The sequence below is a fragment of the Balaenoptera acutorostrata genome, chromosome 1, assembly GCF_949987535.1.
Source record: "Balaenoptera acutorostrata chromosome 1, mBalAcu1.1, whole genome shotgun sequence".
Lineage (NCBI taxonomy): Eukaryota > Metazoa > Chordata > Mammalia > Artiodactyla > Balaenopteridae > Balaenoptera > Balaenoptera acutorostrata.
The window spans coordinates 139902748-139917299 of record NC_080064.1 but is presented as its reverse complement, the minus strand read 5'-3'; the positions used below and the strand labels follow the sequence as shown (position 1 = coordinate 139917299).

Genomic DNA, 14552 nt, shown 5'->3' with positions numbered 1-14552 from the left:
GCTATGAATAGTGAGAATCTTTTTCTTATCTAACAAACAAACAAGTATATGGACACATACAGGAAGTTTTCTACTTCTGTGTTTAATGTCTCTTTAAAATTATCTGCAAAAGTGAAACAATAAACTTACTTGTTATAAAGAGAGGGAGACTATTCTTAGAGAGCTAAAAACAAACAATTCTTAGTTATACTTGCCTGTTAGACATTTTGGTGTAGTTCCAGAATTGTATACATATTTTTAAAATTTTTCTTTTCCTGCATAATTGAACAGAGAACTTACTGTTTAAGTTCAAGTTAAGAATGTTAGAAGAGGAAGTCAGCGAAGTTGATTTTTGTCTGCTTCCCTTAGTGATTTATCATGTCTAGGTAAGAAGAAAGGAAGAAGTACAGCACCAAAGTTTAATGAAAAGTATTTCCATCCTCGTCCTTTGATGTATGGAACTTCTGCAGCTTGGGGAGGGCACAGCTCGCCCTTTGGGCCAGATTGAGCAGCTGCCTATCACAGCACTCTTCTTTCCTCTGTCGCTTTATATCCTATGCAGTCAAAGTGGTAGAATTGTAAATATTGGTCAAAGAATTGGTTGCTTCTGTGTAAACGTTTAACTTCTGTTGAATCCTTAGCTAAATATTTCTGCTTCTCTTGAAAATGTTATAGCCTTTTAGAAAAGCAACCGTATCAATTTTCAAAGCTAATTTCAATTAAAAATTGCTAAGCAAAAAATTTAACATTATTTAACCCACATTTTATTAAGTATTTAATCTGTCGTAAGCACCATACTAGGTCTGAAAACATAGAGATAAGACACAGTTCTTACCTTAAAAGGATGTATATTAGTTGTAAGTGAAAGAAACTTAGCTCAAACTTTTCTTAAGCAACAAGAGGAGGATTTATTGCCTCATAACCAAACCATGGAAAAGCAGGGATGGCGCTAACCTCAGGGTCACTTGAAGCCGTGGACTCAAATAGCTTCAGGTCTCCTTCCCTCTTCTCTTTCCTTCCTTCCCACACCGTCTCCCACCCAATATCTCTTTACGTTTGTTTCTACGTTAATCTCATCCTCCAAATCCTCCAGGTGGCACAGAACACAGTTGTCAGCATCCTCATGTCTGTCTCGCAGCTGCTCTGTAGGAAAGGAATCTCATTGGCACGGCTTGGGTTATGTGCCATGTACCCACGCTTGTGGGGGGTCAGTTTTGAGAAATAATTACCAAAAAAAGGTGTAAATTAATTACAAAAATTCACAGTTTAATTGATCCGTACTTCATTTTTGTTCAGGAATGAATAGCAAAGTATGTCTGCCTTATTAGTAAAAGCCACAAAACCCATGACCGCTTTCAATCAGCTGAGGCTTACTAATGGGGTGAACACATTTTCAGGAGCCTCATTTGCTTCACTGGCATGAAATGGAATGGGTTGTATCTACCTTCCTTTTTATGCAAGGTGCAACCTGAAAATAAAAATATGTGCAAACATCTGTTTGCTTTGTTCAACCTCTGAACAAGCGCTTAGTAAACATGGATATCCAAATGACCAATGAGCACACAAAATCACCCATCATCAGAGAAGTACAAAATAAAACAGTGAGATGGCCACTACACATCTATCCCAGAATGGCTAAAATTAAAATCAAACAAAAAAAACTAACATCAAACTTTGGCAAGCATGCATGGTAACCAGAACTTTCATACAAGTTAGTGGGGATGTAGATTGGTCCAGCCAGTTTGGGGAGGTTTGGCAAGACCCAACAAAGCTGAATTTATGTGCTCCCTGTGACCTACCTGCTCCTGTACCCAGCAGACGTGCATACCACTGTGAAGCCAAGGACACATAGTACAATAGGATGTCCCTAGCAGTATATTCATAATAGCCAAAAACTAGAAACAACTTAAATATTTATCAAGAAGAGAATGGATGAATTTTGGTGTATTCATGCATTTGAACAGTACACAGCAACAAGAAAAACCCCTGCCTCATGCAGTAACAGGGATGAATCTACAGATAGAATGCTGAGCAAAAGAAGCCAGACACAAAGAGTACATAGTCTGTGATTCCACTTACATATTTTATACTCCATTCTTCAGTTCTTCTCAGTTGTATGCCTTTCTGAAAAGAGAAACTCCCATTTTTTGGTCATGAAATTGTTCTTTTTATCATTCCCCTTGCCTTCCTCACAGAGGTAGCTGAGGAGCTTGGGAGAGCTGCCTCCTCCTCATCTGTTGTTCCATATCTGCCCCGATTACCTATACTTCCTTCTAAGACCCGGACGCTGAAGAAACAGGGGGAGAACAAGGAGAATATTGAAGGGCCACAAGATGCCACAGAAAATTCTGCTTCCAGTTCAGCACCAGGTATGAATGAGTCCCTAGGCAGGTAGAGTCAAACTGCCTTGTTTAAAGAGCCGTGGGGTATGCTGCTTTTATTTCCACTTTCCTGCCCATCTTCCCTGAGGAAAGTGTGGCTGGCATCTGTTTCATTTGCCACTCTAGCCCTCGGCTCTGCATTGCCAGTGTGAGTAGTCCTGATCTGTCCGTCCAGCATACAGCTCTGCCTCCCACTCCATCTCCTAAACTCCTGATCCCCAAATAGTTACTGTCTTTACAGTTCTGGCAAAAAGTTCTTCATTGAGTCTGATAGATGAAGCCAGGTTGTGCTGTAGTTTCTAGAGAAAAGGTGAATGCCGAGAAAAACCAGCTGATTGTTTCTTTCCATTTATATCCCATATTGCATTTGGAACAATAGCGTGAAATGATAATGTATTTATTAGTTTCCTCTGAGTCCTGCTAATGCTTGACATTTAATAGATGCCAACAGCACTCTTACAGTTCAGCCTTAGTAACTCAAATGAGTCACTTCTTATTTTTCACATTACTGATTGGCCGTTTTTTATCAGGGTTCATTAGAAGTGCACAGGCCCCCAGTGGGTCCCCAGCACTGCCTCGAAAGCAAAGAGACAAGTCCCCCAGCAGCCTCTTGGAAGATGCCAAAGAGACATGCTTCACCAGAGATAGGAAGGGAGGCTTCTTCAGTTCCTTCATGAAAAAGAGAAATGCTCCCACACCCCCCAAACGCAGCAGCTCCTTCCGAGAAATGGAGAATCAGCCCCACAAGAAATATGAACTCACGGGTAACTTCTCATCTATTGCTTCTCTACAGCATGCTGATGGGTTCTCTTTCACTGCTGCCCAGCAAGAGGCGAATCTGGTGCCACCCAAGTGCTATGGGGGTAGCTTTGCACAGAGGAACCTCTGTAATGACGACAGTGGCGGGGGTGGGGGCAGTGGCGCTGCTGGGGGTGGGTGGTCTGGCATCACAGGCTTCTTCACACCACGCTTAATCAAAAAGACGCTGGGCTTACGAGCAGGTAAACCCACAGCCAGTGATGACACTTCCAAGCCTTTTCCAAGGTCAAACTCTACATCTTCCATGTCCTCAGGGCTTCCAGAGCAGGATAGGATGGCAATGACCCTTCCCAGGAACTGCCAGAGGTCCAAACTCCAGCTGGAAAGGACAGTGTCCACCTCTTCTCAGCCAGAAGAGAATGTGGATAGGGCCAATGACATGCTTCCCAAAAAATCAGAGGAAGGTGCCGCTCCGACCAGGGAGAGACCAAAAGCCAAACTTTTGCCCAGAGGAGCCACCGCTCTTCCTCTCAGAACCCCCTCTGGGGATCCAGCCATTACAGAGAAGGACTCTCCAGGACTGGGGGTGGCTGGAGTGGCAGCTGCCCCCAAGAGCAGAGAGAGGAATGGTGGGGCACGACTTGGCATGGCTGGAGTCCCAGAGGATGGCGAGCAGACGGGCTGGGCTGCCCCAGCCAAGGCTGTGGCGGTCCTCCCAACCACTCACAACCACAAAGTGCCAGTCCTTATCTCACCCACTCTGAAGCACACTCCAGCTGACGTGCAGCTCATTGGCACAGACTCTCAGGGGAATAAGTTCAAGCTCTTATCTGAGCATCAGGTCACTTCCTCCGGAGACAAGGACCGACCCCGCCGGGTAAAACCAAAGTGTGCCCCACCCCCGCCGCCAGGGGTGAGACTACTGCAGCATCCGGCCGTGTGCTCAGACTCCACGGAAGAGCCCACGTCAGAGACACAGGAGGGAGGGAAGAAGGCGGCTCCAGGGGCAGTGCCCATCAGTGGGAAAGCTGGGAGGCCTGTAATGCCCCCACCTCAAGTGCCTCTGCCCGCATCTTCCATCTCGCCAGCGAAAATGGCCAATGGCACAGCAGGTACTAAAGTGGCTCTGAGAAAAGCCAGACAGGTGGCTGAGAAAATCTCAGCCGACAAAATCAGTAAGGAGGCCCTGCTGGAATGTGCTGACCTACTGTCCAGTGCAATCACGGAACCTGTGCCCAACAGCCAGCTGGTGGACACTGGACACCAGCTGCTCGACTACTGCTCAGGCTATGTGGACTGCATCCCCCAAACGCGCAACAAATTTGCCTTCCGCGAGGCTGTGAGCAAACTGGAACTCAGCCTGCAGGAGCTGCAGGTGTCTTCGGCAGCTGCTGGTGTGCCCGGGGCAAACCCTGTCCTTAACAACTTACTGTCATGTGTACAGGAAATCAGCGATGTGGTGCAGAGGTAGCCACCGGTAGCCGGGTGGAAAGATGCACACGTTTCTGGGGGAGAGGAAAAGGGACTTGTTTTCCTGTGTTCTCGTTTCAGAAAATGGAAGACTGATACTTGAGTGTGTTTCTGTGAAGTACCTCAGATCTCTGAGTTCTCACGTTTACAGGTTCATCTCAAAAATAACAAAAAGCAAAACCCATAGGAGAGGGAAAATAGATGGGGGCAGGGCAGTTGCGGACCGGATTGGAAGCTGCACTGGAACATCAGGGAACATGCATATGAAGAACCAAATCCAGCCCGTTCTTACCTGGAGTGATGTGAGCTGGTTAGGGCTGCTCCAGCAGGACCGCAGGGGCTGTGCCCAGACAGCGCGTTGGCTGTGGCACTCATTCTGCACCACACGGAAGGGAATTGACTTGGGGCCCCAGTAGGTACTAATGGTGATTGTGCTCCAACTCGTCTAACTTACTGGGTGGGACAGAAGAAAGCTGGGAATGTGCCAAGAGAAGTTTTGTTCAAGGCTGTTGGAAGCTGCTGTTAGCCTCGCTTCCACAGGTCACTGCTGCAGTAAGAACTGCAGATCAGATGGCTAGATGCAAAACTGGGAAATGTGGCCCTGTCAGTATGCTCCTGTCCTGTTTGCCATTGGTGTATTAATTGGTACAGGAGGTAAAGAATGCTAGGAAGTATATTTAGGGAGATTGAAACCTTCTCCTAAAATCTTATATTACTTAGCAGAAGCCACTTCTCCCAGGCTGGTATATTGTTTCCTAATGGGTCAGGATTGGCTTTTTGCTTGTTGGTGCCTATCTTGTAAACCATAGGCATAGGAGTCTCTTTGGTGATTCTTTTCTGCCCCTTGCTGGGCAGGCTGTCTTCCTTTATTCCTGGCAGCATTCAGGGCATTAACCAACACTGAACATTATTGAAAACAATGGTCATGTACAGGTCTTACAGGGGAATCCTTTTCTGTTACAGTGCCCCTGCATACTGACATACTGGCAAAGGACTTGAGCAGCTATATGTTTCTTTATCAACTAAAATGCCAGGGGAAGCGTGTCTTCTTGAAACCCAGTGGTCAGCCCAGAGGTCTGTGACTGAGAGGAGAAGCTGGCTTGGTCCTAATGGCAGTTTCCCCTCCCTCCCTTATCACCTTAGACCCAATCTAGGTAGAGAATACGGAGAAGCATTCTCTCACTCTGTACGATTTCAAATGAATCACCCTAAATTATTCTCACATGCTTTTCTACTCTCACATACTCCCCCTGCCAATTGTTGTGCTTGTTTGTAAAGATCATATTGGGAATATTCTTTGATATTTATTTTATAATTTCACCTCTATTTTAAGAATGCATAGTTGAAGGAGCAGGTCATTTTCGGGGGACACCAATTAGATCCCAGAAACCTAACGATTCCTTTTCCTACCCTATTCAGTTATTGTTATGGAAGTTAATTAGGATCGCTTCTTAATTTAGAACCAAGTCTAATTGGTTAGATATTATTAGTACTCTCGATATCAGGTCTAATTCCAGTGACCACTTCATCCTCTTTTTAAAACTTTATGCCCCCTCCATTCCTGCCTCCAAGGAGAACGCAATATAAAAAAAATACATTTTTTTTCCTCCCAAAGGAATATTAACTTAGGAAGATAGGAATTCAACATTGATGAACAATGAGTTTTCTTCCTGGCTCTGTCATCGATCCACTGTCAGGCCATAGCCCCATCTCTTCATCTATTAAATGGAGGTAATGATACATGTTCTCAAGGGTGTTTTGCAAATAAGTGTATAGTTATCCCTTTGAGAGCCTCTCTGGAAAGCTCTTCAGTGCAGTATTGTTATATATGAATACAAGTTTTTCATTCTCTTCTTTGCTCAGTAGCAGATAATGAAATTTAAAACTGCTGAGATTATACTAATTGGGCTAGAATACTAAGGGGGAAAAAGCATTTTGGATAGAGTTTGGCATCTTTGACCAAGGAGGAAATTTAGTTTTCATTAGAAAGAAAGGAGCTGATTCTTACCGTGGGTGTTCCAGAGGAGTCCCAGGCCAAGAGAAGGATAAGAAGGGAGGAGACAATGCCGGGCATTCCTTTCAGGGGTTGGGTGACCCCTGTCTGTCTGTTACCTACAGGTGAAGCACAGGCAACTAGTGATCTGGCTAATCTCCTTGTAATGGTTGGAAGAGTTCCCTTTAACTTGGATTTAAAAACCAACAGTCCTCCTACCTTCTTCTTTGCCACTCTCCTTCATCATATGTTTCCGTAAACTTGAAATCGTTTTAGCAATTAGCCTTTTAGGGGTGGGGCAGGGAAAGCTAAAACTTTGGAATATTGTTATGCTGCTTTTTAAGTTTATCCCTGTCATTGTGGATGCAACTTGAGGGATTCTAATTGTTTTTCAGGGGATTTTTTTTTTTTTTTTAAATGGATCTTTCCTTGAGAGCTCTGAAAATAAGCCTTGGAGGAACACTACTGAGTGTATTTAAGCTTCCTGGTTTTCTCATCGAAGAACAGTCTTTGAGGGTGGGGGCTGGGTCTTTCTCAGGGGCCGCACCTGGCTCTGCCTCGTCCGCAGTAGGTGCTCAGTACGTTTATGAATAGAATGGATTTTTTTCTCATCACTGTCAAGAGTAGCATTGACTGTTGTAGCACACCCAGCCACGTGATGCTTTAACTTTGTAACTTCAGGAGTTGAGGGCTCAGGGTTCAGGTTAAAGAGGCACTGTCAACTTACTATAAAAGTGTAACTTAGGTTTTTTCTATTATCTACTTGAAAAGGACCAGATTTTTTAAATAACCATAGGTAAATTTAAAAGTTTGAATTCAAAACAGAGAAAACTGCTTTTAGAATCTAAAAATGTAGTTTAATTCTATCTAGTTTGAAAACAAAGCAGATAGCAAAAGCCCTTCTACAAGGTGTTGAAAACTTTCTAAAGTGGTTATACGTATGTATACCTTTGGGGTTACCACAGCTTCAATCTTTTCATGCACAGATAATATGATTCCAGTTTAGATTTACAACCTTAAAATGCAGTGTTGAGAATACATCTTGATTGTGCTTTACATGAAGTATTTTCTTAAAAGGCTTTGTGTAAAATTAAAATGTGTATATTTTCCTACAGCTCTCCATCATGATTTTCAGAGATATAGCCTTAAAAAATAAATTGGCCCTGAGAAATTTATTCAGTGTTTCTTCAGATGACATTGAGGTTCTTAGAGTGGAGACCCTTTCTCAGCTGAATTATGGGGTTTAAGTTAGAATTTTCTTACAATTCAGTTGCAAGTTAGCTAGTAAAATAGTGCCCAGTTAATGCTGACTTTGCTAAGGCACCACCCATATTTATTTAACAAAACCATGGAGATTTTGAGCTTCAAGGATACAGTTTAGGTAGTGATTAAGAGTTCAGACTCTAAAGCCAGTCTAGAAGGCAAGTCACTTAACCTTCCTGGGCCTTAGTTTCCTCATTGGAAAACAGGGATAATAATAGTAACTACCTCAGGGTTGTTGTAAGGATTAAATGAGATAATGTGTGTAGGATAGTTAGCTTGAGTGCCTGGCGTGTAATGAGTACTCCATAAATGTTAACTACTACTACTATTATTATTAATGCTTATTCCAGTGAGTCTTAGCCAAGGATGTGCAACAAAATTTCCTGGGGTTTAAAAAAAGAAAAACAACAAAAAACCTGATGTGTCGGCCTCACCCCAGATCAAGAATTCCCTGTGGGGTTGGGTCTCAGCCAGTGTGTTTTCCAAGAATCTCTCCAGGTGTTTCAGACACCCAGCACTGTGTGAACACTAGCAATACCCCAACTCTTCTTTTTTTTTTTTTTACAGCTTAAGAAATTGGAAGAGAGGATGGTTAAGTTACTGGCCCATATTCTCAGAGCAGTTAATTAGTGGCAGAGCCAAGGCTAGAGTTAGGTCTTATTCACTTTCTCATTGTGGGGTCTTTCCACCATTCCTGTTGCCTTGTGAGACACTGCCAAAAAAAAAAAAAAAAAGTAGCTCAGATAGACAATCAGTCTGCACAGTGCTGCACACTTTCTAAAGCACATGTTCCTGGCACTCCCTGACCTTAAGGGACTTGAATGTTGAGTAATGGCAACACTAGCAAAGCAGGCATTCAGTAGAACTCAGTAATTTAAAAAATTATATGGGGTCATTCTTTTGGACAGACCTTAGCGACACAGCAATCTGCACTTTGTAATAAAGAAATAAGTTTTAAAAAACCTAGTCCTACATTCCTTTTTCTTAAAAAACAACAACAACAACAAAACTTTATTGTTCCGTATCATTTTGATAACTATGAGGTAATGTATATGAAAGCACTTTGAGAAAAGTATCAAGTGTAATATAACTATAAAGTTGTATTATTAATGTCTATTGAGAAGTTAAAACAGTTAATTAGATGTTGATTGACTTACAAGCTTTTGCCTGTGGGGGACCTGAAAATGCAGATATATGAACAATCAGCTCTGTAATTTATCACATTTATAAATATGAAACTGCTAAATGAATATGTGCAGGTATAGTAAGTGTTTTGCTAAAATTGTAGCTCAGTGCTGAATAACTTCAGAAAACTAGGGACCAACTTTCTGGTTTAATTATAATCTTTAAAAAATAGTAACATGTACTCACTCCAGAACAAAGAAGCTCTTCTAGGGACCTTGACTCAAGAAGAGTGAGGTCCTCTCATCCTTGAACGTTTGTCCACCACATGCTCAGCCATTTAGTACCCTAAATATGGTGGGAGCAGACGCGTTACCTGTTCATGTTGACAGTGTCTTTTTTAACCTATGTCCTGCATAGTTTTGTTGTTTTTTGGGGAGGGGGGTGGCAGAGATAGGATGGCTGTAGAACCAGTGCACTTTGGGAATTACTTTTCTAGGATTTCCTACCAGATATAGATGAGCTTGATATTCATCATCCCTGTTTGTTTTTTTCCCCCCTAAGAGGAGTAGCTGAATATAACTCACCTATTAAATGATTAAAAATACTCAAGAGTAAATTGCATTGGTGGCTACATCTGAGTTGTAGCTCTACTGCATTCTGACCTCTCCCACTCCCTTCCATTTTTGCTACCGATGTCATTGTTCCTATCAGGCTATGCCTCCACAGGAGTCCCTATTGAGCTGACAGGTTTGTCTACATTTTTATTCTTGATGATTTTGGGGTTTCATCATCTTGCTTACATTAACTTGTTCTACCTGGATTTGGGGGCCATCTCTGTGCTCCAAGCATCTGTTATGACCAGTCATCTTTAGGTAAGTTTCTCTGGACATAAGTTTCTTCGCATGTATTAATGGACTTAAGCTATCTATATCTCTGTCTTAGCTTCTGTCAAGCCAGTAGCTCAGTTCTTTTGTAAATTGCTGCTTCAGTCTGGGAGATGTGGGAGCAGGAGAGAAATAGGGAAAGGCAGCCCTAAGGTCGCCTGTACCTTCCACGTGACAACACAGGGAAATTGCTGTAGGCCTCACTGGTCAGAGAGGAGAGGCCTTGGGCTGGTGCTGAGACTTGTCCCACTCTTAACAGGATAGAGTTCCAGTTTTCCAGCTATCAGACTTTTAAAAATATAATACAAGGCTAGCTTTTTCTGGCAAGCCAACAGTGCCTGGAGTAACAATTACTGTTACCTGCTTTGTTGCAGCTCTGTTACAGCCAGAACTTCACTGCCATCCTCTGCCCTCCTGTATTACTTGGCGGGGGCGGGGGGTGGATTTCAGGGCTGCGGAATGTGCTGCACCCTGCCCCAGAGCATCTACCCACGTGACTCTCTTAGCTCCAGCCTGTCTTTTGTGAAGTTTACTGCAATGTCCCAAAAGATGAGTTTCTGCTCTGGGGCTGCTGGTTTTCATGCCACCCACCTGAGGTGTATATGTTCTATTGTATCTTGAGATAACAAGTGTGCAAGATGATATTTCCTTCACTTCTGACTCAGTATCCTAGATCCAAAGGACAGGAAATTAGGGAAGATTCCACCCTGTGATAATCAGGGTAAGAAGAGCCAATGTTTCTCTCCGGGTGAGAAGGCCTGGGCAGGTCATCTTGATTCTGGGCTGACTTGGAGTGGTAGAGATCATTCCTAGAGGATTGTGCCTTCAAAGATGGATTTCATGTGTTTTGCAGAGGAAAAGATTGTCAGCTAGGTTGATGTTGCACAATTATCAAACTAAAACTGGTGGAAATGAACTTTTTGGTAGCAGTGGCTCAAAGCCCCCGTCAGTGAGATATTCTCTCCACGTGGGGTGCTGATTTGGTAGATTGCTGCACTTTTCTCCATCCCCTTGGTGAGCTGGGGGGAGGACGCTCTAACTGGACCCTTCCTACCCTCCAAGTGCACTATGTACAATTATGAATTTGAAATTGTTTACCTCTCCTAGAAAAATTATATCCTTTACCCTCTCCATTGCTCTGTGACCTGAACACAGTAGCAAGGCCCTGTTACCTCAGCCTGAGGTCACAGATGGCGTGTGAGCAGATCTTCAAACCTGCAGACCATCTAAGGGAAGGGATGTCTCCTTGTAAGTTGAAAGGCCAGGCCCCCACACACGTACACACCGACTATGTCTGTTCTTTGAGATTTTTTGTTCATCATTGTACTCGAAGCAGCAAGTTTCTGGATCCTGCATGTCATTCCAAAGTGCTGAGCTATACACTCAGGGCTTGAGGTCTTGGATCATTCTAATTAACTCTTTAGAACACGGTGGAGGTGGACTGACAAATGCCAGCAAGCATTAAGAAAGGAAATACCAAGAGTTTGTATGGTTGGAGCTTGCTTAGATTTGCTTCTGAGCCTCAGGATAGGAGTTTTAAATCATGTAATTAAGCACCATAAACTTTAGTTGCAGAATGGGACTTCTGGTTAGTAAAATTTTCACATATAAAGGCAATTAATCTTCAGCAGTTCTAACACAATAATAACACAGATACGCCAAATAAATTTATTCTTGATTTGGAAGATACTGCAGGATCCTGCAATGCTTTAGGGTCATTGGTGGAGAATCCAAATTCTGTTCTGTACAATTCTGAAGTACCGTACCATGTGTTGTAAGTGGCAAGAATGCCAAGAGGCAGATGTTTCCGGTAGATGAGGGCCAGATAACCAGCCTTCCTCCATTTTGACAAACCAGTTTTCACTGTGGCCACTCTTCTTGGGACTTCATCCTGAGGGAAATTTGCTGAGGTCTTGAGAAATCACCCTGATTAGGCTTATTGTCCTTCAGAGAAATGAGTATTCAGCAGCTAGAAGGAACAATGAGGTACTCATCTTATAGTTCTTTAGGGTGTATGTTTGAAAACCCTCATATCTCAGCTCTGTGTAGAGGGTACATGCGATTCCACATTACGTACATACACTGTCGTCGTGCTCACTAAGAAAGGAGGGGTGTGAGAGAGGAGTTAATCAGATCTTTCCCTGTGGTGAATGGAAGCTGTGCCCTGGTTAGTGTGTTTGCCATGAACAGGCCGACTGAGCTGTTAATGCATGCTCAGAACCCCCTGTCTCCTGGGTAGACCCCACGCTTTTCCTTCTTTGCAGTCTGATTCTGTCATGACTATCAGTGGAGAAACCCCAGTTTTGTGCTTGCTTGGCAAAAATAAGTTTGAACATTTCAAGGTTGTTGATGGAAGTTTGTCCTTAAAACATATGATTCAGATTCTTTAAAACTTGTTTATACCAAAGGTCACGCTCTGCAGGTGTATGTGAGGTGGGTGCACAGAGGGGGAAGTCTGGAGGGCCTACCCCTGTGTGCATTGCTAAGGGGACACAGTGAGACAATATGGGATTTAATTGAAAACACATCAATCATGGGTCACACTACCAGTGTTGTCAGGTATTTGTTCTTAATTGTTATTGTAATATATTTTCAGGTGTTTTGTTTTTCTAATTTAATACTTTCACCCTGTTGTCTGACTGTGAACTGCTAACAGTGTTAAACTTGATGTAAATAATGAGGCCCTTGAAAGGGGAATGCTGTCTGCCTGTTGTCTCACAAGGCTTGCCAACTTGTGTTTTATTTTAAATAAAGGTTGCAATATTTTATTGGCAATGTGGGCTTGTGATTGGAGTGTTTCTCCTGTAATTTTAACTGATGGGTAATCATCTAAGCATAATTTCTCTCTCTCTCTACATAAAATAGATATCTTTAAGGTAAAGAAGCTGATTTTAGCAAGCATCCCTCTGGCATATTCTTTAGAATGGTCCTCTTTGGGGGTGGCTACTCACCCTTTGATGGATTACAGTTTTGGAAATGGCCAAAGGCATCATCTGGAGCCCAGCTGACACATAAGGTGGGTGATGTGTGTGTGGGTCTGTCCATCCATCCAACATGAGGTGACTGTAAAATGAGACTTAATTCTCTCAAAGTTCATTCTGAGGACAGCTCCAAATAAGTTGTAAAAATGTTTTGAGCCAAAGCAGCGTTAATGGAGTAAGTGTGGAACCTCACAGGGAACATTCTAGGCTTGTTTGACTTGGTCTTCAATTAAAAAAAAAAATGAATGACTCATTGCTTTTAGAAGTAACATTTTAATTCAGGATGAGTAGGATATACTCAAGCGATGCACACATATGGTCCAATTAGATTGGCTGTTGTAGGGGAGCAGAATTTGCCACCCCAAAATATGCCTCTCTGGCATAAGGGTTATTTTAAGCTGGTTATCTTTAAGAAACTGCAGACACAGGCGAAACCTGAGTAACTAAGTTACCCTTTTGTAAGAGAGATTTATGGTTGTGAGGGAAATCTCCATTTGTAAGGGTGTCTCCCTTGCTCTACCAAGAAGAGGAGGATGACCAAATCTCTAGAAACTTATCAGTGGAGAAGGTGAGGACTTAAATTTGCATAACAACCTCACAATTGTTTACTGTGCTTTTCCTGGTAACCATCCATAACTGACCTCCCAGCCCCAATGTCTGCTTTTGTCTTTAGCTGAAAATAGTATTTAAGGTGATAGGTTCTGCCATTTTGGAGTTAGTTTTCCTGGGTCTCTCCCATGTGTACATTTTACTAAACTTTTGTTTTTCTCCTGTTAATCTTATGTCAGTTTAATTATTAGGCCAGCCAAAGACGCTAGAAGGGGAAAAGGAAAAATTCTCTTCCCTGACCCTGTTAAGCATCAGTTTATACACCTCCTTACACGCCACTTTCAGTCCTTTTCTCCCATGCATTTTTGGTTTAGTTTAGGAAGTCTTGTTTCAGAGTCATTCAAGGAGAATCTCCCATTGTTGCCACACACTTTCCAACCTCCCATTGTTCCATACACTTTCCACACCTGAGGCTATGGCTTTTGCCAAGAAAATCATTTTAGAAGCATTAAGTCATTAATGCATAGGAATTGGAGTTGGACTGCCTGGGTTGAATCCCACTCCTTCATTGACTAGCTCCGTGACTTAACCCAAGTTATTTAACCTCTCAGAGCCCCAATTTTCTCAGTCATTAAATGGTGATTAAATTGGTCCCTAAGTGTTACGTATTACATGAGGTATCGACTAGGCTATAGAGCACTTAGCACGCAGTATGACACGTGGTATGTTTGCAAATGTTAGTTACCTAAAACTAAACTCGCAGGGTTCCAAGAATTAGAATGGAGGGAAAGGCCCAGCCTGGGCTTTGAGTATGGTGCCAAAACCGACAGCAGTTTTACTAGGTTTTATTATTCGTAAAACACCTAAAGCTCTGTGTCCTGAGTACTTGATAAATATTAATTCATTTAATTCTCACAGCCCTGTGAGGTGGATACAGTTATGCTCACTTTTACAGAAGTGGAAACCAAGGTTAAACCGAAGCCGGTAGCTTTCCCCGTGGTCTCAACAGCAAGCGGTAAGTGGCGGAGCCGCTGAGCAGAGGAGTCTGGCTCCAGAGGAGTGTTCAGAACCACTGCAGTCTGCTGCTTGTTTTGGTTCCCGAGCTGTAAGAGATTCAGACCCGATGTTTATGACGTCAAACATGGCTGGCCAGCGCTAAAAGCACGTC

At 42.9% G+C, this 14552-nt stretch overlaps 2 protein-coding genes across 8 annotated transcripts in view; one reads left to right on the top strand and one right to left on the bottom strand.

Annotated features, from left to right (window-relative positions):
• The window catches only part of ABL2 (ABL proto-oncogene 2, non-receptor tyrosine kinase), a 122992-nt gene extending 110363 nt beyond the window's left edge, over positions 1 to 12629 (top strand). For 4 of the 6 annotated variants that reach the window (XM_057540932.1, XM_057540924.1, XM_057540941.1 and 1 more), the window contains 2 exons: positions 2175 to 2348; positions 2891 to 12629. In XM_057540932.1, coding sequence (XP_057396915.1) covers positions 2175 to 2348; positions 2891 to 4590 — 1874 coding nt within the window. In that variant the 3' untranslated portion in view covers positions 4591 to 12629. The remainder of the gene's footprint in view (positions 1 to 2174; positions 2349 to 2890) is intronic. The other 2 variants (XM_057540949.1, XM_057540946.1) reach the window with 1 other exon arrangement.
• Positions 12630 to 13103: 474 nt separating this feature from the next.
• TOR3A (torsin family 3 member A) overlaps positions 13104 to 14552 on the bottom strand; it is a 28647-nt gene continuing 27198 nt past the window's right edge. The window contains exon 6 of one of the 2 annotated variants that reach the window (XM_057540966.1): positions 13104 to 14487. In XM_057540966.1, the coding sequence (XP_057396949.1) occupies positions 14387 to 14487 (101 nt within the window). In that variant the 3' untranslated portion in view covers positions 13104 to 14386. The remainder of the gene's footprint in view (positions 14488 to 14552) is intronic. The other variant, XM_007188268.2, reaches the window with a different exon arrangement.